Source organism: Hypanus sabinus, chromosome 1, assembly GCF_030144855.1.
Source record: "Hypanus sabinus isolate sHypSab1 chromosome 1, sHypSab1.hap1, whole genome shotgun sequence".
In the NCBI taxonomy this organism is placed as follows: domain Eukaryota; kingdom Metazoa; phylum Chordata; class Chondrichthyes; order Myliobatiformes; family Dasyatidae; genus Hypanus; species Hypanus sabinus.
The window spans coordinates 90,344,566-90,370,306 of NC_082706.1; the positions used below are offsets into that span (position 1 = coordinate 90,344,566).

The 25,741-nt window shown below is 40.7% G+C and overlaps 1 protein-coding gene across 4 annotated transcripts in view; it reads right to left on the reverse strand.

The window, feature by feature from the left end:
- Positions 1-558: 558 nt before the first annotated feature.
- Positions 559-25,741, reverse strand: part of LOC132395356 (sorting nexin-31-like) — a 139,125-nt gene continuing 113,942 nt past the window's right edge. For 2 of the 4 annotated variants that reach the window (XM_059971855.1, XM_059971875.1), the window contains 4 exons: positions 25,113-25,211; positions 14,594-14,668; positions 6,796-6,855; positions 559-1,268 (listed from right to left, as the gene is read on the reverse strand). In XM_059971855.1, the coding sequence (XP_059827838.1) occupies positions 1,170-1,268; positions 6,796-6,855; positions 14,594-14,668; positions 25,113-25,211 (333 nt within the window). In that variant the 3' untranslated portion in view covers positions 559-1,169. The other 2 variants (XM_059971865.1, XM_059971862.1) reach the window with 2 other exon arrangements.

The window sequence follows — 25,741 nt, forward strand, 5'->3', positions numbered from 1 at the left end:
TACGGTCTCTGGAGTTTACAGAGAATGCTGCAAAAAAGCATAAAAACGTGCAGTGAACAGCATTTCTGTGGGTGAAATTACTTGTTAATGAGAGAGGCTAGAGGAGAATGGCCAGACTGATTCCAGCTGACAGGAAGGCACCAGTAACTCAAATAACCACATGTTACAACGGTGATGTGCAGAAGAGCATGTCTGAATAACCATGAAGTGGACGGGCTTCAGCAGCAGAAGACCACAAACATATGCAAAGAAAGCAAAATTAGTCAAGTGATGTTTGTGGGTTCAGAAATCTGATGGTGGAGGGGAAGAATCATGAATCCCAAGGCTCCGGAAATATTTGCATGTTAGCTGAATTATGGGAACGGTATGTCCAGAGAGAAGTAAACAAACAAAAATAAAGCAAACGTTTTAAAATCACTGTTATGAAACCTTTGAGCAAATGTTTTAAGGGGATGTGAAACGACTTAAAATATGTTGATGTCAGAACAGGAGGATGGGTAGAATGAGAAAAGAGGGGAGAGTCAGTTTATAATTTCAAAGGGTCCAATACCAAGTGAAAGAAACAAAAATCCAAAGTTTCTTTTGGTGGCCAGACTGTTTATTATGGCTCAATATACAACACAGTGTATTGCTTCATTGCATAACATCTTAATTCAAAAGACAATAAACATCCAAAGTGAACAATGTCAGAGCTTCAGAGCTGAAGCACTCGAGTAACTCCATTTCATGAATCATCGTTTAAAAAACTGTGTTTGACTATGTGCTGTGTGATTAAATATTCCACTTTAACTATGACTCACTTTATTGGAATTCATATGCAGTCCAACACATGTTAAAACGCTTTGTCAGTTCTTTTAATAACTAATGGTGATCATCACAATCAAAAACGTTGCTGAAAATGCTTGGACTTTCATATGTGTACTTATTCCTTGTCTATATTGGCTTTATGATACATTGCAGCAACACCACAGTGATAATTATTCCATTTTTTTCATCCAAGCAACCAGTTCCTCGGGAGAAATTAGATCTCCCAAACATTATCCCTATTAAGTATGTGTATCTTGATCCCTTAAGACATCTGAAGTTGGTGGCCCGAAGTACGGTCAGTCAGATAGGGTACTGCACCAAAGAACCCATGTTAATGCTGTACTTAATGTTTTTGTCCATGGTCACAATTGATCATCAGCTATGTCATCAAATACACTTGCATCACATTTTCTTATCACTGCCTTATACTGATTTTGTTCTGCAGTTCCGGCATGTTTACTCTGGAAAATGAAACAGAATTATTTGCGTTCAGATTTGCACAAGAACATTTATAATCATGCATAAAATGTATATGCCACTAAAAAATTCCGTGATTACTTTTTATGAAGTAACAAAATCTTCAACACAAAAATGGTAGTTTGGTAATTGGATACATTTTGGAAAGTTTGTGCACCATCTATTTTAACAACTCTGATCTGGAAATGTTAATTAATTCATTCTTTATACATTTGTAGATTCAAAGAGATACATGGGATGGAAATAGCCCAACATGCCCTTGCTGAACCAAGATGCTCAGCTGTGCGAATCCCATTGTCCTGCATTGGGCCCGTGTCTCCCTCACCCTTTCCTATCCATGTACCTGCACAAACATCCTCTAATCATTCTAATTGTACCCACCTCTACCACTCCCACTAGCAGCTTGTCCTATATACCCACCACCCTTGTCCTTTAAATGTTTCCTCTCTTACCCTAAACCTAAAATTCCCCTACATTGGGGAAAAACTGACCATTCACCGCCATCAGTGTCAACCAGAAGACACTGGAGCAGAATTATCCTCCAAGTCACATTTAGCTGTCAATACCTTCTATTTGAGTGGTGGGTTCCCCCTCCTACTGAGGAGGTGATACTCCCAGCTAACAAAGTAGTTTAACACACAGTTCACTTATTTCTTGCGATACACATGCAATCCAGACAAAATTCTTCAGCATCATTTGGAAGTGTCGTGCATGCTGCTTGCAAACTGTGAATAGTCGAAGGTCCAAAAACTTGATGGAACGTTTGTACTGGTGAAGCTGTAGTGGCTCCTACAGGGTACAGGAACCTACCCAGTATTTTTTTTTACTGGATACAAATCAATCTTTTTGGTAATTCTTGTACATATTCTCAAGCATCTGTTCTACAGACTTCATTTGTACCTCTAGGGTTTGCTGGTGAGGGTGCTACCTCATGTGAGCCTGGAAGGAATACACAATATCCCATGCACTGGGACTAAGATATGGGTCACCAGGTGCTATCATGTAAGCATGTAGTCCCAATGTGGGTGTTTGGTTTCTATCTGAAAAGGGGATACAATTCCTATAAGCTAAAAAGACATACCAATAATGTAGATGAATGAATCATCCATTGCAGAAATCAAAAGCAGAAGAATGGATTCTAGTTCTAAGTTTCATCCTCTACTTTTCTACTATTATGCCACCGATGTAAAGAGAGGGGTGTGAGTGGTGCAAGTTCTCCCGAAGTCAATAACCATCTCCTCTGTCTTGTTGATATTAAGGAACAGGTTATTTGCCTGGCACCAAGCTTTGAGTTCTTCCAGCTTCTCTCCTCAAAAATCATCAGCAAACTTGACAATGTGATTGCTTGGGTGTTTGGCCATGCAGTCACGTATGCGCAGACTGTACAGCAGTGGGCTCAGCACACAGCTCTGGGAGGGCACCCAAGTTGAGGATGATGGGGGAGGGAGGAGTGGTTGTGCACCTTGACTACTTGAGGTCTGTTCATTAGGAGGTCCAACACCCAGTTGCATGGTGGTGTATTTAGACCGAGGAGTAGGAGTTTGTTCACCAAGGTCCCCCCGGTGAACTTGAATGCCTTTACTAATCAAGAACCTATCAATCTCTCTACTTTAAATATACCCAATGATATGGCCTATACAACTGTCTGTGGCAATGAATTCCACAGACAGATTCACCACCCTCTGATTGAAGAAATCCCTCCTCATCTCTGTTCAAAAGGGACATCCTTCTATTTGAGGCTGTGCCCTTTGGTCCTAAACTCACCATTACAGGAAATATCCTCTCCACATCCACTCTATCTAGGCCACTCAATATTTGATAGGTTTCAATGAAATCCCCCCTCATTCTTCTAAACTCCAGCAAGTACAGGCCCAAAGCTATCAAACACTCCTCCTATGTTAACCTTTTCATTCCTGTGATTACTCTTGTAAACCACCTCTGGACCCTCTCCAATATCAGTACGTCCTTTCTTAGTTACGGGGCCCAAAAATGCTTCCAATTCTCCAAGTGCAATCTGGCCTTATAAAGCCTCAACAACACATCCATGCATTTATATTCTGGTTCTCTTGAAATGAATGCTAACATTGCATTGGCTCAACCTGGAGGTTAACCTTTAGGAAATCCAGCACAAGGACTCCCAAGTCCCTTTGCATCTCCGATTTCTGAATTTGCTCCCCGTTTACACCTTTATTCCTTCTACCGAAGTGCATGACCTACACCCCCCTACTCTGTTTTCCATCTGTCACTTCTATGCCCATCCTCCCAATCTGCACAAGCCCTCTGCATTCTCCATTTCCTCAACACTACCTGGCCCCAATCACAAGTCTTTTACTCATTCAAGGACCTGTATAGGGATACACCGGATGGTGCGAGGCCAGTGGGCACTGCCAGCTTCCATCCATCTCATTTTCCATGCAGAAAAATGCGCCCATGGGTAGTGCCAGATTACACTTGACTTGAGTACATCAGCTCCACAGAAAGGAATGGGAGAGATCAGCCATTGCGTGAAATGTAATTAGAGCTTTTTAAAATCTGATTTAATTAAGTTTGCTTAATTTTTGTAGCTGTTTTTAATTTTAAAGAAATGATAGTTCACACGTGAATTTTAATGTCTGTGATAGCTTTGAAGCTGGGGCTTGAATTGCGCTCTGTTACAGCTGCTGTCAGCACACACAGAGAGCTTTGCTGGGAAAGGTGTCTTATGACACGACATCGCACAGAGAAACCCTGATGGGGGAGGTCTGCATTTGGCAACAAGTGGCCCATTTCAAGAGCAGTCAGCCAGTGATATCAGGGCAGAAGAAAGAGCAAAGTGTGATGGAGGCTTGTTTAAGAGAATAGACACAACAGATTCAGTGAAAATAAACTGAATTTAGTTCATTTTAAACTCTTGGGCTTGACAGCTTGCACCCTGTGTAAGGCCACTAGTGGACTATCACTCATTCCAAGCATGGACATGAATGCTAAGTCTGTTTAATACCTTAAAGTAAAGAAATGGTAGCATAGCGGTTAGTGCAATGATATTATAGCTTGAGGCAGAGATCAGAGTTCAATTCTAGCACTGTCTGTAAAGTTTTATATTCTCCTTGTGACAGTGTGGGTTCCTCCGGATGTACCGGTTTCATCCCACAGTCCAAAGATGTACCGTTAATTGATCATTGTAATTTGTCCTGTGTTAGGCTAGTCTAAATAGGCAGATTGCTGGGTGGTGCAGCTTGTGGGCTGGAAGGGTTTGTTTCCTGCTGTATCACTAAATAAATAAATCTGAAGTGGCAGTGTTGTTGAATTAAGAATTTACATGGAATAGGAAGTTGCTACAAACATTGATCCATTTGTTGCAACGAGTTCTTATTTTACTTTAAAATGGAAAGTAAATATGTCTTGGTTAAGCCAGCAGTAGGATGACATTTGCAGACTGGCTCAAGCTTTCAAAATCAAATAGCAAAATGGAAACTTTGAAAAGTATAACACTGTTTCGACAAGAAATGGTGCAACTTGCATCGCAGAGGCAAAGCGATAAGAAGATGCTTTTGCATCTGGCTTCACTGAAGGTGCGAATCTGTCAAGTTTTAGAACACAGAACATAGAAAACCTACAGCACAATACAGGCCCTTCGGCCCACAATGCTGCGCCGAACATGTACTTACTTTAGAAATTACCTTGGGTTACCCATAGCCCTCTATTTTTCTAAGCTTCACTTACCTATCCAGGAGTCTCTTAAAAGACCCTATCGTGTCCGCCTCCACTACCCTTGCTGGCAGCCCATTCCACGCACTCACCACTCTCTGCATCTTAAAACTGTGCCCTCTCGTGATAGCCATTTCAGTATGGAGAGCAAGAGGAGCTTCGCAGACTTAATATCTATTCCAGATAGAATGTATCTTAAATTACTATGGGAAAGGAAGGAGGCAGTGCGATCTCTCGATTGAGTATGATATTCGCTTAATGATGCATGGGCAGTTACCACCATCGGTCCATGACAGTTCGAGGTCAGGGTCCAGAGGCAATGAACACAGGACAACTGGGGCCCCTTCACTGCCGTTGTGATGTATCATCATCTTCTGCCAGCTCCACCATTGAGGTCTTGGTTGCATCACTCTTTGTCTGGAACCTCTACCCTGACCTCACTGCCATGGGTGACCCTAGCAGGAGCTAAACTCTGGACAGCACTTCTCTGGAGATCTCAGGAACTCACAAGCCTCTTTATCCTAATGTAGAACATGTAGAGGCTCTGACCACATTTCTCCATTTCTCGGCAGTAAGAAAGTGGTAGAGGACAGCAAATGTCTTATTCCTGTTTAAATGATGACTAGGAATTTAAAGCATATGAGTCACTCATAGTGAGAGACTAAAATCTGGGGCAAAATTAATTGCATTTAGAAAATCCATTGCTGATAGGTGAAATTTACTAAAGATTTGTTAAGGTAAATAGTGTCTGACTGACCATCATTGACAAATTATTGGAAAAGATCCATATGAGCATTTAGAGTTTTTAAAATAGCATTTTAAAATAATAGGCTTGTTAGTAAGGCTAAAGCCCATGGGATGTAGAGTCAGTAGTTGCTAAGATATGAAAAAGCTAAGGGGAAAAGACTAATGAACAGCTCTATTCAATTTGGAGCAATGTGTGCACAGGTCTTCCTTGGTTATTAGGACTATTTCTATTGTTAGATTGAAGTTCATGACCTATATATGTTGAGGAAGAATAATTTCAATATATGCCGATGACACACAAGTCAAAAATGAGGACAACGGTAACAAGATTTCAGAAGAACATGGACTGGTTGAGGTGGAATGGGGAGGTGGAAGGAAGATGAATTTTGAAGTATTAATGGGAGTAAAATGTTTAATTTTTATTTAGAGATATGGTGGCAGCCCTCTTGGCTCATCAAGTCCTTGTTGCCCAATTTCACCCAAGTCACCAATTTACCCTGCTGACCTGTTCGCCTTTGGAATGGGGGAGGAAACCAAAGCACCTGGTGTAAAACCACGCAGTCACAGAGAGAACGTACAAACTCCTCACAGACAGTGGCGGGAATGGAAGCTGGGTGCCTAGCACTATAATAGCATTACACTAACTGCTATATCACCTGGTAGCAATACAAAATAAATGCTACAATTATATAAGAGTTCCAAGAACAATGGTGTACATCCAAAAATCTTTCAAGGTAGGAGCAATCCCTATTAACTGAATACATCTAAACTTAAATAATTTTGTGCATCATTCAATGTAATTTCTTTTTAAATAATTTCCCCTGAAGGTATTACAGGCATTAAAAAAAAATCACAACTTTCATAAACACGGGAGATTCTGCACATACTGGAAATCCAAAGCAACATACACAAATGCTGGAGGAACTCAGCAGGTCAGGCAGTGTCTATGGAAAGGAATGAACAGTCAATGGTTTGGCCAAGATTCTGAGCCTGATTCCATGCCGGAGAAAGTAGAATTAAAGAAAATCATAATTTCCTCACCTGCTCCTGAAATTCTGACTCTGATCATGAACTTACCATTGTAGTCTGAACATTGCAGGGCTTTGGTTTACAATCCAATACCACACTCTCCAACTGCTGTAGAATGGAAGTTCATAGATTAACTTACATTCTACCAAGTTACAAGTTATTAGGGAGATTTGCTTAGCTCTAGGTACAACTTCTAGTCTGGAATAGCTTATGGCAGGTTTATTAAATATATTTCATTCTAGTCATATTTTAAACAGCCCTAAAAGGACCTGTCAAGCTAGCAATATGTAATCGTTTGAAACTATAGAAAATGGAGGGTGACAAATGCTAAGAACTGAAAGCATTGTTTCAGCAGAGGCAGCACTTAATACAGTAAATGGTGACAGTGCCTCTACTTTCTTAGAAGTTTGCGAAGCTTCGGAATCTCATCTAAAACACTGACAAACTTCTATAGATGCACAGTGGAGAGCATCCTGACTGGTTGTATCATTGCCTGATATAGAAAAACCAATGCCCTTGAATGGAAAATCTTACAAAAAGTGGAGAATACAGCCCAGTCCATCACAGAAAAAAAGCCTCCCCACTATTGAGCACGTCTACAAGGAGTGCTGCCACAAGAAAGCAGCATCCATCATCAAGGATCCCCGCCAAGCTCTCTTCTCACTGCTGCCATCGGGAAGGAGGTACAGGAGCCTTATGTCCACCACCACCAGGTTCAGGAGCAGTTACTACCCTTCAACCATCAGGCTGTTGAACCAATGTGGATAACTGTTATGTTCGTAACTCCAAAACATAAAGCTAATCGAAAGAAAAACCCGGACCTGGAGATACACAAGTGGACTTTGTTTTTATTTTTCGTGAGGTGCACAGATATATTGTGGAGGCATGATGACGCACGTCATTCACATACTTTTACATATAACCCAAAACAAATTATGTAAACAAAGATTGCTTAAACAACATACTTACAATATTACTCAAGTATTACTTAAATATTAGATACACAATAACTTTGCTCAACCCTACACTGAACTAATTCTATTACCTATGGACCCGCTTTCAAGGACTATACAGCTCATGTTCTCAACATCATCTATTATTTATTCATTTATTTCTTTTTTCTTTTTTTATTTGAAGTTACTGACTTTTGCACATTGCCCATTTTTGTGTGTAGCTTTTCTGTTGATCCTATTCTGTAAATGCCTGCAAGAAAATGAATCGCATGGGTGTGTATGGTGAAATATACTGTACGTACTTCGATAATAAATTTACTTTGAACCTTGAACTTGTTCTGGAGAACATATATATCAAGCGAGTATAATCTATAACTAAAAGATTTAGAGTCATGGATCAATGAAACATTAGCAGTTTCAGTGCAGGGTTAGAAATATCAATAACAAATCGTTTAAATGAAAATCCATCAGGTAGTTCAAGCCAATTGCAAACTCAGCTGGTGCTGAAATTTTCTTGGGTCTCTTCAATACTTAAGAACGATAAAGGAGGAGACATTCCAAAAATCAAGTTTCCTGTTTTTAACACAATGTGTCACAGCGTCCAGCGATAGACTTCAGTATAAACTTCAATTAAGTTAGATGAAACTCCATATCCTTATTTTAATCATGCTGCCTAATTAGTTGAAGTCAAAGTAAATTTATTATCTAAGTATGTATATGTATATGTCATCATATACACAGAAACATCTGGAACTCCAACATTTTGTGTGTTACTTCAGATTTGGCTAAAATGGCTAGCACAAGGGGGCACAGTTTTAAGATGCTTGGAAGTAGTTACAGAGGAGATGTCAGGGGTAAGTTTTTTTTTACGCAGAGAGTGGTGAGTGCATGGAATGGCCTGCCAGTGACGGTGGTGGAGGCAGATACAATAGGGTTTAAGAGACTCCTGGGCAGGTACATGGAGCTTAGAAAAATAGAGGTCTATGGGTAACCCTAGGTAATTTCTAAGGTAAAGACATGCTCGGCACAGCTTTGTGGGCCGAAGGGCCTGTATTGTGCTGTAGGTTTTCTATGTTCCAGTATCTGCAGAATCTTGTGTGTTTATGTAATCATAGAGAACCTTGAGATTAATTTCCTTGCAGGCATTGATCTGAAAATGAAGAAATACAACATAATTTATAAAAAAAATTATACACAAGTAAAGACCAACAAACAACCAGTGTAGAAAAGAAGAGAAATTGTGTGAATAATACTGATAAAATGAGTTGAAGAGTCCTTGAAAGTGAGGCTATAGGCTGTGGAACCAGTTCAGTGTTGAGGTGAGTGAAGTTATCCATGCTGGCTCAGGAGCCTGATGGTTGTAGGGTCATAACTGTCCCTGAACCTGGTGGTGTGAGACCCAAGGCACCTCAAAGCTAAGGCTATTAATGGACAGAATGGATGTGCTGGCATTGGAGAGGAGGTTCAGGAGAATGATTCCAGGGATGAAAGGGTTAATGTATGAGGAACATCTGAAACCTATCGAATATTGGAAGGTCTAGATACAGTATAGTGGAGAGGATGTTTCCTACAGTGGATGAGTCTAGGACCAGAGGCCACATCCTCAGAATAGAGGGGTTTATATTTAGAAAGCAGATGAGGAGGAATTTCTGTAGAATTCATTACCACAGAAGTCTATGAGTTAATTTGATTGGATATTTTTAAAGTGGAATTTGATCATTTTTCATTAGTAAGCATGTCAAAAGTTACAAGGAGAAGTCAGACGAAGTCAGACGGGTAGAGAGGGATAATAAATCAGCCATGATGGTACAGCGGAGCTGACAATGCACCAAATGGCTTAGTTTTGCTCCTATGTCTCATGATCTAATGAAAGCAGAGAAGATTATTGGCCAGAAAGTAGTTCAATGACTGACTTGAACACAAAAACAATGATGAGGGATGGGCAGAAAATGCCAGAAACACTCAGGTAGGGCAGCAGCTTTGGAAAAAAAAAATCAGATTGAAGACATAATGAGGTTACCTTGAACACTAATTCTTTTTATCTTTCCACAGATTCTGCCAGATCTATCGAGCGTTTCCAGCATTTTCTGTTGTTAGTTCAGACTCCTGGCATCTGCACTTCTTTAAATTTCCATGAGGTAAAAGAGTAGGAAAATATCCACTGGATAAACCAAACAGTAAAAGACAAAGCAAGGGCACCTCACTTTCAAGGACTCTATAGCTTATGTTCTCAGTATGATTTCTTTCTTTTTTATTTTTTGTTGTATCTGCACAGATTGTCTTCCTTTGCATGTTGGTTGTTTATCAGTCTTTGTGTGCAGTTTTTCATTGATTCGACTGAATTTCTTCATTTACAGGGTAGCATATGTTGACATGTACACTTTGATAATAGATTTACTTTGAACTTTGTAGAGTATTCTGTAACAGTTTGATGGCTTACTTGCCAAAAAAAAAAATTCAACAATAGATTTGTCTTAGGCTTGTATACCAAACCAACAATGAGATTTCTTTACAACGCTGAACCTATTAGATGACCTAAAGCTCACTTTAGAGGACTCTTTACAACTCATGCACTCAGTATTATTCTTCATCTTCATAATTTTGTCTTCTTTTGCACATTGGTTGTCAGTCTTTGTTTATGCATAGTTTTTCCATAAATTCTACTATATTTCTTTATTATCCTGTGAATGCCTACAAGAAACTGAATCCCAGGGTGGTATATGGTGACATACACGTTATTTGATAGGTTTACTTAGACTTATCATCAAAGGCAACTATATGTTCTCAGCAGATGCAAGATATCAAATTTACTTGAGATTCATTTTCTTACATTAAGGAATACAGTTGATGAAAACGTGTACGCAAGCAAAAATTAACAACTAATGTGCAAAAGACGACAAATTGCGCAAATTAATAAATAAATCATACTGAGAACACAAGTTGTAGAGTCTTTGAAAGTGAGCCTGTAGGTTGTGGAATCAGTTCAGGGTTAAGATAAGTTCAGGGGGCTGATTGTTGCAGGGTAATAACTGTTACTGAACCTTGCGGAAGGGTGCTGACACTCGTGCCTCCAATACATGACAGATAAATCTTTGTTTTCATAAGCCCATCAGCAAATTATACCACTATCTGTGTATGTTAAGTGTGACAGGTAAAATAATAAATTAAAAGAGAATAGGTACTGAACCATTGCACAAAGAACCAATGCAAGGATGATTACAATCATTCTGGCAGCTCAGCGCCTACGTCACCTGATATGTCGGCAGAACATTTTAAATGACTAAGGACAGAACTCTTTGGCCTCAGCAAGGTTTTATTTCACACTATCTGCAAGAAAGCAGAACTGATAGTAGTTGATCAAAGCATTGAGGAAATAGCTTGAATTTAATTTAAGATAAAATAGCTTTTATCTTGGAGGAAAGATGTAAAAAAGCTTGAAGCGGTGTTGCAATCTGTAACTGTTGTGAAATGCGGGTGTACCAGTAACCAATCATACCAATTCCGCTTAATTGTTTACAGTTTTTAAACGAGGTCTCAAGAATTAGTAACAAGCAGCATTTGTAGACATAAACATAACACAAGCAAGTTTCGTTTCCACATATTGGTGGACATGAATCTGACAGGATTTGATAAGGTGATACCGAGGGGCTGTTCCTTAGACTAGATGGTCTATAATTTGAAGACAGACACTGGATAAGAAGCAGGGCTGAGGGTCTTTTATACTGAACAGTATGGTTTTTCACCTCACTTGATATTCAGTCTTTGAGCATGTTCAGTGCCAACAGTAAAGTGTGTTGCTTCAAAGTACATATTCTGTACCCCACCATACACCACCATGAAATTCATTTTCTTGCAGGCATTCAGAATAGAACTGAGAAGAACAACAGAATCAATGGAAAACTACAAAGACTGACAAACAACCAAAGTGCAAAAGAAGAAAAGCTGTACAAATACAAAAAAAATTCATAAATAAATCAGTAAATAAATAATACTGGGAACATGAGTTGTAGACTCCTCGAAAGTCAGTCTGTAGGTTGTGGAATCAAATTCAATGTTGAGGTGAGTGAAGTCATCCACACTGGTTCTGGAGCCTGGTTCAGCAATGTGATCATTTGTTATCCTTTGAGGAATGGTTGAGCAGGCTTTGGCCTTTCTCTTTGGAGCGAATGAGCATGAGAGGTGTACAAAATGACAAGAGGCATTGATAGAGTGGATAGCCAGAGACGGAAATGACTAATACGAGGGGACATCATTTTAAGGTGGTTGGAAAAAGCTATTGTGGGGATGTCAGAGACAGCTTTTTTAAAAAAACACAGATATCAGTTGGGTGAGTGAAACACCCTGCTTGGTTCATGGTAGAGGCAGATATATTAAGGTCATTTAAAAAGACTCTTAGATAGGCACAGAAAAGTTAGAAAAACTGAGGTTAGTGTAGGAGGGAAGGATTAGAGCAGGGGAGAGAACTGGAGAAGAGTGGACAAGGGAGAGTGCAAGAGCTGAAGAGCTGGACAAGGGAGAGTGCAAGAGAGAGAGAGAGCATGAATGAGGGAAAGCGAGAGGGAGAGCACGAGAGAACGCAAGAGAGTACTCGACAGAGAGAGAGTGAGACAGTATGCAACAGAGTGGCAGCAGAGTGTGAGAGACAGAGAGAGCGTGAGAGAGTGCGACAAAGAGTGAGAGAGAGCATGTGACAGAGAGAGAGCATGCATGAGGGAGAGAGCGCGAGTGAGTGAAGTAGCAGTGTGAAGGCATGTGGAACAGAGAAAGGAAGGAATTGAAAATAAACAATTAAGATTATAGGATGGAAGATTTTTATAGGATGCTTTTTTAAGCATGCATTAACAGAATCAAACACTCTGGATCTGTTCCACATGGCCCCAGAGGCTAATTGACATTTAATTATCTTTTTAGTAAACAGTTTCAGTGGGAAATACCAGGAAATTTACTGGTACTCCAAGTATTTCCTGGTACTCCATGTACTTCCTGGTACTCCATGTACTTCCTGGTACTCCATGATTAGAATTAGAATCAGAATCAGGTTTAACATCACCAGCATATGTTGTGAAATTTGTTGTTTTGTAGCAACAGTACAATGCAATACATAATAATAAAAAATTAATGACAGTAAATAGAGGGGAAGAGACTGTTCCTGAATCATTGAGTGTGTGTCTTCAGGCTGCTGTACCTTCTTCCTGATGGTAGCAATGAGAACAAGGCATGACCTGGGTGATGGGGGTCCTTAACGATGATCTGAGACATCACTTCTTGAAGTTGACCTGGAGACTACAGAGGTTAGTGCCCATGATGGAGCTGACTAAGTCTACAACTCTCTGCAGCTTATTTCGATCCTGTGCCATAGCATCCCCCCCACCCACCCTATACCAGGCGATAACACAGCCAGTTAGAATGCCATGGTGAAACCTTCTGTGGTAAATGGAGCATGCAATTATGTGCCACCCAGAAAATTCTCAGAATAACTGACTGGGCGAAACAAAGAGAAGGTCAGCATGTATCGACTTGCAAGCACCAAACAACTTGCCCTGCATCCTGATCTGTTGAATCTGGAGTAGATTTCTCCTGAATTCACGGCAGGTTAAACTAAAACAGCAGGCATTGTTAACATGCCGGAGGAATTCAGCTGGTTGAATAGTAGTGTGGGGGTTGGGGGGGAAGGAATTATTAATATTTCATGTCAAAAATCCTGCATCAGTTCTGAGAGAGGGGGGAAGGGAGTGGTGAGTCAGGAACTCAGCAGGACAGGCAGCATCTACAGAAAGGCATAAGGCGTCAATGTTCTGAACTGAGACCCTATACCAGACCTGATGAAGAGTCTTGGCTCGGAATGTCAACTCTGTATTCCATTATCTGCAGAATCTCTTGTGTTTGTGTTGAGACGGGTCAGAAGGTGATTGGAGGGGCTGAGCAACAGTGAGGAATCACAGGCAGATGGGATGAGGTGGAAATTCCAGATGGAATTTGTAACAGTCAGCATATGGCTTTGTGTGGGGCAGGCCATGTCCTACTAACTAGGCTAAGTTTTTGAGGTGACAGGTGATCAATGAAGGTTGAGCTATGGATGTTACCATATGAATTCTAGTAAGGATAATAAATCAGCCATGATGGAAAGGTGGAGCAGTGTTGATAGGAGCAGAGTTAGGCCATTCAGCCCAAGTCCTATGGTGAACCAGGTAGAGATGGGGGAGAGTGGAGTTACAGTACAGAGGCAGGTATATGATAGGTGAAGGCTGACAAAATATAAGGCAGGTGGAGGGAGGGGAGGGTGAAGGTGAAGTCAGCTGGTACCACCTGTACCTAACGAAGTGGCTGCTGAGTGTGTTTGTGGTATTCTGCTGTTGAAGGCCATCCACTTCAAGGTTTGACATGTTTTGCACTCGGAGATGCTCTTCTGCACACCACAGTTTATTTGAGTTACTCTCGCCTTCCTGTCAGGTTGAACCAGTCTGGCCATTCTCCTACCACCTCTCTCATTAACGAGGCATTTTTGCCCACAGAACACCACTCACCAGATGCTTTTTGTTTTTCACACCACTGGTGTGCATGAAAATCCCAGGAGATAAGCAGTTCCTAAGGTTAATCAAACCACCCCATCCAGCAACAACAATCATTCCACAAAGTCACATTCCTTCTCCCATTCTGATGTTTGGTCTGAACAACTGAAACTCTTGACCATGTCTGCATGCTTTTATGCAATTGAGTTGCTGCCTCATGATTGGCTGATTAGATATTTGCATTAACAAGCATATGTACAGGTGTATCTAGTAAAGTGACCATTGAGTGTAAAAGGAGTGATAAGCAGGAAAACAAAGTCTACCAGAAAGGTCTGCTAACAATCATTTCCTCAGCTGAGCTCAGCTACTTATTTCAGCGCTTACCGTTTCTGCATGGTTCCCAGATAACTTTGGTCGATGTGCTGAGATTTCCTTAATGCAACTTCCCAGAAGAAAGGCCTGCAAAAAGGTTTAACAATTAACAAAGCATGAAGTAAAACAGACACTCCACAAACAACACCTCTATGGTGCATACTCTAGCCGCTGAAATATTTTGATCTAATGGAAACAACTGAAAAGACACCTGGAGAATTTGTGTGACAACCAGGCTTTTTTGGCAATAATAAACACAGGGGATTCCGCAAATATTATAAATCCGGGGCAACAAACACAAGAGCTGGAGGAACTCAGCGGGTCTGGTAGCATCTACGCAAATGAATAAACATGTGACATTTAGGTCTGAGGCCCTTCATTGGAAAGAAGGGGGAAGACGCCTGAATAAGACAGTGGGGGAGGAGGGGAAGGAAGGCAATGATAGGTGAAGAAGCCAGGTGAGAGGGACGATTTGGGTGGGGAAAATGAGATGAAGTGAGAAGCCGGGAGGTGTTAGGTGGAAAGGGTAAAGGGCTGAAGGAGGAGGAGTATGATAGGACAGCAGAGTGGACCATGGCAGAAAGGAAAGGAGAGGCAACAGAGGGAGAGGATAGGCAGTTGCCGAGGAGTAAGAAGGGAGTCAGAATGGGGAACAGAAAAAGAGAGAAGGGGGTGGGAAGAAATTACTGGAAGTTAAAGAAATCAATGTTATTGCCATCAAAATGGAGACAGAATCCCAGACAGAATATGAGGTGTCGCTCAGCAAGTAACTCAGTGAAAATTATGCACCATTGCCTTTTGAATGGACCAATTGGCATTCAAAATGCTCATGTAGACCATTGGCCCTTTGTGGGACATGGTCATATGTTCTGCAATGGTGGTTAAAACGAAAAAGCTAAAAGAACAAAGGTGCAGGTGGAAATAGGGTAAGAAAAAAAAATCATTCTAGGGTATAAGAAAGTAAATGAATAATTTACGGAAAATATAATTAGGGTAAAGATAGAACTATAACAATTAATGATTTAAGTTCAGTTAAGCTTTCTAACAAACAAAAGCTTCCTTAGGGAGTGGCACGGTAGAGTAGTAGTGAGGGCATAGCTTTACAGTGCTGGTGATTGCTGATCAGGGTTCAATTACTGTCTCTGCGTGTAAGCAGTTTGCATGTTCTCCACATGACCGTGTAGGATTCCTCTTGGTGTTCTGACTTCCTCCCACAGTTCAAAGATGTACGGTTAGGGTCAGTGACTCGCAGGCTTGCGATGTTGGCACGGATGCAAGGCAACACTAGCAGACCGCTCCCAGCACAATCCTCGCTGATTTGATTTGACACATTTCACTATATGTTTTGATGTAAATATATCAAATGAAACTAATCTTTAAACAGTAATTATGTACCTATTCAAGTTATCTAATCTGATCTGTAGAGAACAAAAGCTGATGGAGTTATGATTCTTATAAAAGAAAAATTTTGCCAAACACTAATAAAGTCTAAAAGAGCTTCTGTAACAATAGCAAAAAGTCCAAGCCTTACTTCTCTTCAGTACTTACACGGCTGTGTTAATGAGAACTTCATCAGTGACTTCATCAATGACTTAGCTACTTCAATACAAGGACAAGCAAAAACAGACCAGCTGATTTGCATTTGACTGTCCTCTCTCTAGTGGGGGTATTCACTGGTGCATTAAAGTATTACAGGCTCATCGACTTCAGCTATTTTATGACAATAAATTTCAAAAATAACTCTGTTATGGACGGTCCCAAGCTTGGCTGTGAAAGGAGGAAGGCTGCGCATGAGGCTAGCAACTCCATCCCATAAAAACCCAGTGCTACAGAAATGCCAACAGAGGTTCCAAAGACCTCATCCCTGGCAGAGGAGAGATCTATGCCTACACAACGTATGAAGTTGTGTGCCGAAAGCGGAAGCTGCAGGGCCGATCAACTTTTGGCCCAGGTCGGAGGTCTCTGGTGAGCTGCAAAGGCCCCAGAAAAAGAGGGGGTGATATGCTTAAGAAGAAGAAAATGCTTTGACCCTTGTCCTAGCCTTGCATTTGCTTGCCTCTTCATTGTTTGTGGTGATCATTTACCATAATTATTTTTAATAGAAAAAAATGTTATTAATAAAGTATTTAGTTGTATTCCTTGTTTGTTAACCACCAGTAAGTAGTCACTCACCCTCTTAAACTGGAAGTTTTATGTTTTGGAGTTACTAAACAACAGTGGCGATGAGTAAGTTTTAACAAACCTGAAACAACTACCTATATATTGAAGCACAGTGAGATGTTAGAGTTTAAAAAAAAGCACAGCAAGAAATGATCGAGTAAAAAAAAAAGCAAAGCATGGTCAAGTTAAAAAAAAAAGCAGGTAACAGACAAATCCATAGATTTATAAACAGTGAATACCAAGTACTGTTTGATAATCATTAATAAAAAGCAGCAAAAATGGCTGGCTGCATCAGAAAGACACACATTTGATCACACAAGGTATAACTGAATATTGTATACTGTGCAAATTAAGTAGTATTTTAAAGCAAATGGAATAGCTGCTGAGAAGCAAGAGCCAGTTTTGCTGAATGCTTTAGGTGGATGAGCATACAGTTTGACTGCTCCAACCAAACCAGCCGAAACGAGCTTTGCTAATATCGTGAAAGTAATGCAGGAACATTTAGAACCAAAACCATTGTTAATTGCAGGATGATATAGGTTTCATAGCTGGAATCAAAAGGAAGGGGTGTCCATTCCAGCGTATATGGCTAAATTGAAGCTGTTCAAGCATTATTAATTCAGCGATGGGCATAACCATGCACTGAGAAGCTGTTTAGTTTGTGAAATCTTTCAAGAAAGCATTCAAAAATGGCTTGAAAGGGCAGTTGAAATAGGTCAATTAATGGAAACAGCTGATAGGGATGCATGTGAGTTGCAGTCAGGAATGAATTTACTGTGAACAAAACTGCAACATCTAAACAGAAATGGGCCTGGTCAAACAAATTGTGTTACTGTTCTGGCAGGAGCTCTCATACACCAGACCAATATAGGCTTAAAGGTGAAACTTTGCAGAAAATGCAATGAAGCAGGACACATAAAAAGAGCATGTCAAGCAGACAAAAATAAATGGGATGGGAAGAGAAAAAGATAAAAAGTCAAGTTGCAGTTTCAAAAAGAATATTAATCTGCATGCCATTGATGAAAAATCTGATAATGATGAGAGTAATACAGGACTGAGTAGCCTTGAGACTTACAATGTGAAGACTAACAATAGACAAGCAAATAAGAGAAATTCTGCAAATGCTGGATATCAAAGCAATAAACAGAAAATACAGGAGGAACTCAGCAGGCCAGGCAGCATCTATGGAAAAGAGTAAACAGTCGACGTTTCAGGCTGAGATCATTCATCAGGACCCTTCATCAATAGACAAGCAATATGGCTTATACCAGAAGTGAACAACAAATTTATTAAAATGGAACTGGACACTGGCTTCAGTTTCAGTCATTCCACAAAATGAGTTTGAACAGCATTTGGAAGATACTGAACTGAAGTCTGCAGATATCCAACTATGAACTTGTATTGGAGAAAAGATAACTCCTGTGGGAATGACATTTGCAACTGTGAAATACAACAACCAACAAGCCACATGACCTTGTAAGTAGTAAACACAAGCGGACCAGCACTATGGGGTCGTGAGTGGTGGAGACACTACTCCTGCCATCCAATTTCCAAATGGACATTGAACCTATGAACACTACCTCACTTTTTTTTCTTTCGTTGCATTGTTTTTAATTTAACTATATATTTCCATTCTGTAATTGATTTATTTTTTTCCTATGTTCATCATGTATTGCATTGTACTTTTGTTGCTAAGTTAACAAATTTCACGACATATGCCAGTGATATTAAACCTGATTCTGATTCTGAACTTGGTTGGAGATGCATCCACCATTTGCATGCCACATTCCCTGCAATAGAGTCAACTGAAAGCAAATTAAGGAAGGTACTGGATAATGCCACAGCAGTGTTCAAGGATGGCATTGGAAAACCCAATCATATTAAGGGTAAAGTAGTGTTAAAAGAAAGTTTTACAAAGTCCATCTGGTTCCTTATACTATCCGTCATAAAATAGCCAGTGAGCTAGATCGCATGGTGGCTGAAGGAATTCTTTCCAAGACTGAGCAGAGCTCATGGGCGATGCAAGTGGTCCCAGAGGCCAGGAAGAATGGGTCTGTCAGCATCTGTGGTGATTTTAAAGTCATCATCAACCCAGTACTGAAAGTAGATTGAAATACCTCTGCGCCCAGGATAGAGGATATCTTTGCAAACCTTTCTGGAGGAAGACGCTTCAGCAAAGTGGACATTGCTGAGGTCGACCTATGGTTCGCGATGGAAGAAGAGTCCAAAGTGCTTCTCCCCTTAAACATTAACAAAGAGCTTTATCACTATGATGGGCTTATTTTTGGAGTAACGTCTGCACCTGCACTCTGGAAGAAAGCTATGAAAACTGCAAGACTGCCCAAGGAATCAGTTTTACCTGGATGCCATCATTCTTACCGGTAAGGGTGATAAGGAACATCTCCAAAACCTCAAGACAGTGTGAAAATGATTAAAAGATTATGGGCTCGAAACACAATGCAACATATGTGAACTCTGTAAACCAAGCCTCACTTACTGTGGTCACACCATCAAAGCACAAGATTTACATGTCTGATGAGAAAATTCAACCAGTGGTGGATGCCCCAAGGCCAAAGGGCATGTCACATTTGCAGTCCATTTCAAGATTTGGTAATTACTGTAACAGGTTTCTGCCAAATATGGCTATTGAGCTCCACCTTTTCAACTCATTACTGCAGATCAGGAAGAAATGACAATGGGCAAAGCATTGTGAGGTGACTTTCCAAAAGGTTAAAGGAATGGTGACGTTAGACACTCTACTCACACATTATGATCCACATCATCCAGTGAAACTCGTCTATGACGCCTTGCCTTATGGTATAGGTGCAGTCATGTCCCGTGTTATGAGTGATGGAAGTGTACATACGATCCCTTACCGCTGCAGAGAAAAATTACACACAACTTGACAGAGAGGCCTTGACTCTGGTTTGGGGGGTAAAACAATTTAACAATACTTGCATGGGAGAGATGTTACCCTCGTTACTGATCATCAGCCACAACTGTCCAGTTTCAATCCACGGAAGGGTGTTCCACCAACAGCAGCAGCATAAATGCAGAGATGGGCTGTTTTTTTGAAGGACACAATTACTAGGTTGAATTCAAAAGGACAACTAATTATGGAAATGCTGATGGATTGTCCCATTTACCCTAGGAAGAAGAAATATCTAAAATATTTACAAAAGAGGATACTCTCCTTGAGTATTCTCTCTAATACAAAACGAAAGTCTCCCCATTACAGCACACCGCCTCAGCTCTGCATGAACCACACATTGTCTCAGATCTGCATAGTGACTCAAAATGGCTGGAATGTGCAGCAGAAATCCCAGTTCCAAGATGAATTTGCCCTTAGCAGGGGTTGCCTTATTTGGGGATTCAGAGCTCTTGGACCATCCAAGCTGAGAGCTAAAGTGTTGTAGCAGCTACATGCCAGTCATCTAGGCCTGGTCAAAATGAAAGCGTTGGCTCGAAGCTTTGCCTGGTGGCCTGGGACAGATCAGTAGATCAAGCAGCTTGTATACACTGGTCGGCTTGCCAGTACATCCTGAAGAAAGGTACTCAGAGCTATCAGAACCACTTTCTACAGTATCAGAGTCAACTCCTACAACCACCATGGAGGAAGCCCCAGAACCTGAGAATGTTTCACAACCACAAGTCTCACTTGCAAAGAGAGTGAACTCCTTGGTCGGGAAAGATGTTACCCCACAAGAGTAAGAAAAGCTCCACAGCAATTCAGTCTTTAGGCCTGAATGGGTTAATTTAAAATTTACTGTCTGTATGTCTATATAGTAGTTCTATAGTAGCAATATACTGTGCATATAGTTGAGATGCATTCTATATTGAGTTGGAATTTATAGCTAAGCAGGGAGAAGTGGTGTGTATTTAATATTTCAGTAATACTTGAGTAATATTGTAAATATATTGTTTGATTCTTTGTTTCAATAATTCACTGTGGGTAATATGTAGAAGTACGTGAATGGCGTATGTTATTACATCATGTCACACGTGCACATCTCACTAAAGTAAAAATGAAACTAAGACATGCATTCCCAGTTTGTATTTCCTTTCAATTAATTTTATGTTTTGAAGTATAAAACATAAGAGGTCCCACATCAATAAAGAAGGTTGCCTTGCCCAATATCAGTGCAGGGAATGAATAAGTCAGAGTCATTGGGAGATTTTGCACCAGAACACTCTGTTCAGTGAAAACTATCCATGATCTACTTGCACTAACCCCATATTAATCCTTTCTCCATTCTTGCCCCACTCTCATCAACTTCCCCAGATTCTTACACTCAGCTACAGATCGAGATCTTAAGTTACAGCAGCAGAATGGGGGGGGGGGGGGGGGCAGAGGCATGGTAGTGTAGTGGTTAATGTAAAACTATTATAGAGCAGTGACACGGATTCCATTCACGTTGCTTTAAGGTGATTGCATATTCTCTCTGTGATTATGTTGGTTTCCTCTGGTTCTCACCCACATTCCAAAAAGCCATCCCTCAGTAGATTAATTGGTCACATGGGTGCAATAGGGAATTGTGTGCTCATTGGGCCAGAAGTGCCTGTAACTGTGCTGTATTCTCTACCTATATGAACTAATCCTATATATTAATTCTTAATTAATATAGGGCCCTCTCCTTGTTACGACCATCAGGGACTAGGCACAGGAACCTGAGGAACCACACTCAGTGATTCAGAACCAGCTTCTTCCGCGCTCCATCATCAAATTTCTGGATCGTTCAGGATCGCTACCTCGATATTCTTCTATTTTGCACTGTTAATTTATTTTGTAATTTTTTGCAATGTTATACTGTCACAAAAAATAAATTTTGTGACATACACAACAGTGGTAATAAGACCGTAAAACATAGAAGCGGAATTAGGCCATTCAGCCTATCAAGTCTGCTCTTTCATTAGATCATGGAAGATTTATTATCTCTTCAACACCATTCTCCTGCCTTCTCCCCGTAAGCTTTGACACCCTTACTAATTAAAAACCTTGCAACCTCTGCTTTAAATATACCCAACGATTTGGCCTCTACAGCCTTCCGTGGCAATGAATTCCATGAATTCGCTACCCTGCTGGCTAAAGAAAAATCCTCCCCATTTGTGATGCCATGCCCTCCTGTCCTAGACTCTTCCACTGTTAGAAACATCTTCTCTGTGTTTACTCCATCAAGGCCTTTCAATATTCCATAGGTTTTAGTGAGATCCCCTCTCATTCTTCTAAACTCCAGCGAGTACATGCCCAGAGCCATCAAATGCTCCTTATACTCATAACCCTACGTTCATAATAAATCTGATTCTGGTGCAAACTCAACAATTAGGTCTGAGCTCAAGTCTCTATATTTCCCCAGTTGCCACCCATTTTAATTCCACTGTCCATTCCCATTTGAACACGGCAATTCACAGCCTTCTCTACTGCCATTATAAGGCCACTCTCAGGTTGGAAGAGCAACACCTCATATTATAGCCTCCAAACCTGATGGCATAAACATCGATTTCAAAGTAAACTGCTTAAGGAAAAGTATCTTATAGGAGAGGACAGTGGACTATGGGAGGAATGGAAGGAGGAGGGACACCAGAGAGAGGCGATGAGCAGTTGAGGAGAAGAGGAATGGTAAGGAGTGAACCAAAATGGCTTTGCTGCTGCTTAAGCATGGGAGGGGGAGCAGGGGGTGTGGTTCTAACATTTAACTGTCATTCATTTTTGGGGGCACTCCTCTGTTTTCATGGATGTCTGTGAAGTAAAAGAATTTCAGGATGTATATTGTATACATTTCTCTGACATTAAATGTACCTATTGAAACCTATTGAGAATGGGGAACAGGTAAAGAAAGAAAGGGAAGGGGGTAGAAATTACTGAAAGTTAGTTAACCTGTGTCAGATCTCAACTTGGTCTCTGCTGCTCCAGAGTAATCAACCCAAGTTTGCCCAGCTTCGTGTTGTAACAAAGCCTCTCTAATCCAGACGGTATCCTGGATCAGCAAATCTTTTCTGCACCTGCTTAAAAGCCTCCACATCCTTCCTAAAATGTGGCAATCAGAATTGAATGGAACACTCCAGATACATTCTGATGAGAGTTTGATAAAGCTGCCACATGGTTTCAGGGAAAAGTACACTCATTGTGCCACTTTATTAGGTACACCTGCACACCAGATCATGAATACAAATATCTAATCAGCCAATCACGTGGCAGCAACTCAACGCATAAAAGCATGCAGGCATGGTCAAGAGGTTCAGTTGTTTGGACCAAACATCAGAATGAGGAAGTAATGTGATCTAAGTGACCTTGACTGTGGAAGGGGATGGGCTACAGCAGAAGACCACACCAGGTTCCACTCTAGCCATTTTATTAAGTACTCTCCTGTACCTAATAAAGTCGGCACTGAGTGTAATTCCTGAAAATAAAGAGCAAACTAAAAAAAAAACACCTGGTTCCAGTGCGAAATCCATCATTCTTACAATATAACATCATGAGTACAACAGCAGAAATCTTAGCTCAAGTATTTCCACATGCTCAAAGTAGCATGTGAAAGACAATCTAACTGACAAATTTACTACAGCTGGAGCACAATTGATTGATTGGCTGTCTGTTGAACCCAATGACAACAGTCTTGTTAACCTGCGCAGAAGAGTTTTGGACGTGGAAAAACCATTGCACTGAGTAGTTCCACCCTCTTGATATCAGAAATCTGGGTTCAGTGGTACAAGTCATCCTCAAAATTGGAGTCTTCCTAGTGAATGACCATGAGCCTTCTGTGTGTTGTCATGTCTTTCGCTCTCCATGATGCACAGTAGAACTGCCTTCCTGGCCGTTGGATCTCACCATTGATTTCATCCACCCAGTACGCCAAAGCTGACTTTTCATGCTAGGACAGGCCAGGGTATAAGGCCTATTGGCTGCCCATACTTCACATAGCCCGCCTGTCGAACTGGTGTACCAGGACATGGCTGCTGTCACATGTATACAGCTGTTTGGAGCCACAGGTGAAAGGTGGGTGTCCAGTGGGGACCAAAGATGATGACCTGCCCCAGAATGGACACGACAAGCCCCTTCACTAGAAGGAGCTATACCGATTATACAGAAAATACAGTTTCCTCATCAACTTACGTTTTAAAAGGAACGAACAAAAGAATTACAGGAAGTCACAGAGCAAATGATTTGCTTCTTAAATTTTCAAAACAGCATTAAGTTGTTGATACCATAAAAAGCAACCAGGATGTGATCAAAAAATTACTGGAATTCTCAATTTTAGTATGTTCACTACATAAGAGTTTTAAGAAAAATCTTGATGCCAGTTATTCTGCAGATGCTGGAAATCCAGAGCACACACAGAAAACACTGAAGAAACTCAGTCTGTCAGGCAGCACCTACGGAGGGGAATAAACAGTTGATTTTTCAGGGTGACCTTTCATTATTCAGATGACTATTTAGTGGCTTTTCCTTCATCAATATTTAGTGGTGATAGAATTGGATCCATACAGGAAATGGTTTCTTTAGAACAAATGGTTACTTTCCTCCCTTTAGAACATTGATGAGGAGGAATTTCTTTTAGCCAGGGTCTTATGGCTTCCTCCTTGGATATTTTTTCTTGTCCCATCCTCCTCTGCCATGCGTGACCCCTGTTAAACCTAACGGATTAGCTGCTGAAAGGAAAGACCACAGTTGGAATAAACCAGTTGGGCTCAATCGACTTCTTTACCTGTAACTTCTCCCTCAGACAACTGAACCTCCTGTTGACCGCTGCCAAAGCATTTGGTGTCATTTTTAACATATTCAGGGCAAATGTCACTATGGATTGCTCTGCACCTTGCAAGTCAACTCATAAGGAGCCTGAAGACACACACTCACTGTTTTAGAAACAGCTTTTTCACCTCTGCCATCAGATTTCTGAACAGACCATGAAACAACCCATGAACACTACCTCATTATTTCTTTGCTCTTGTTTTGCACTATACATAACTAATTTATAGTTTTTAAATGTATTGCACTGTACTGCTGCTGCAAAGCATCAAATTTCATGACGCCAATGAGATAAAATCTGATTCTAATAAATTGAGAAATTAAATTTCCTGCTTTCCCAGCAGTAGTTATGCTGGTGACCGTTACTTCAAATGATATTGCAATAAGCAGAGAAAAAGATCTTGAACAGAGAGTGCTCTCATTAACTGCTCAACAGCAAGGCAAAAAGCTTTCAGTTCCACGAGCTTCAAAAAAATCTCTACCACTAACTGTTCTAACAGGCTCTGATCTGCACTCAATGACTTGAGCAGCTGGGGAATAAACATTCTTCAGAAGTTTTGTGCGATTATTCTGTTCGTCTAGATTCCCAAATCTTAACTCTATGGCAAGTCCCAAGTCTGCACCAACCTGATGTGTGCAAATTGTGACCCATTGCCATGAATCATGGCTGTCTTGAAATTCAAAACTCAGCTCCAGTTTCAGTTCCGTATCTTTCTCTTGTGGTATCTGTAAAGGAAAACACAAGTGAGAAATAATTTGTTTAAGTCAAAATTAGACCTTTAAGATCAGACCTTTAAAATCAGACTGAGCTACACTTTGCCGCGATGACTAGGTAATCCGAAATCCTATATTCACATTCAAATTAGTTTATTATCGCTTGTACCAGGAAACAATTAAATTCCCTGTTCATGTAAAGCTCACAGCGGACCTAATAAATGCAGCAACAAGCGCCAAGAACAACAGAATGGTGCGCAGCATGCATGCTGAGGTAGTGCAAGAAGAAATGCTGAAGTGACCCAAGAGGTGGAGTTGAGCATTTGAGAACATGGCAGGAAGAGAATAAGAAAGAGGTCAAACCCTGAATATAACACCTATTATTTTGGTGCGGTGATGGGCAGATGGAAACAGCTGGGGGAAAGGGATAGGAAATTTTGTCGGAAAAGAGTGAAGATGAGGTCTCTGCTTAAGACCATGAACCACACATTGTGTAGAAGAGTATCCCATCATCAAGGAACCCCCACCATCCACGCCATGCT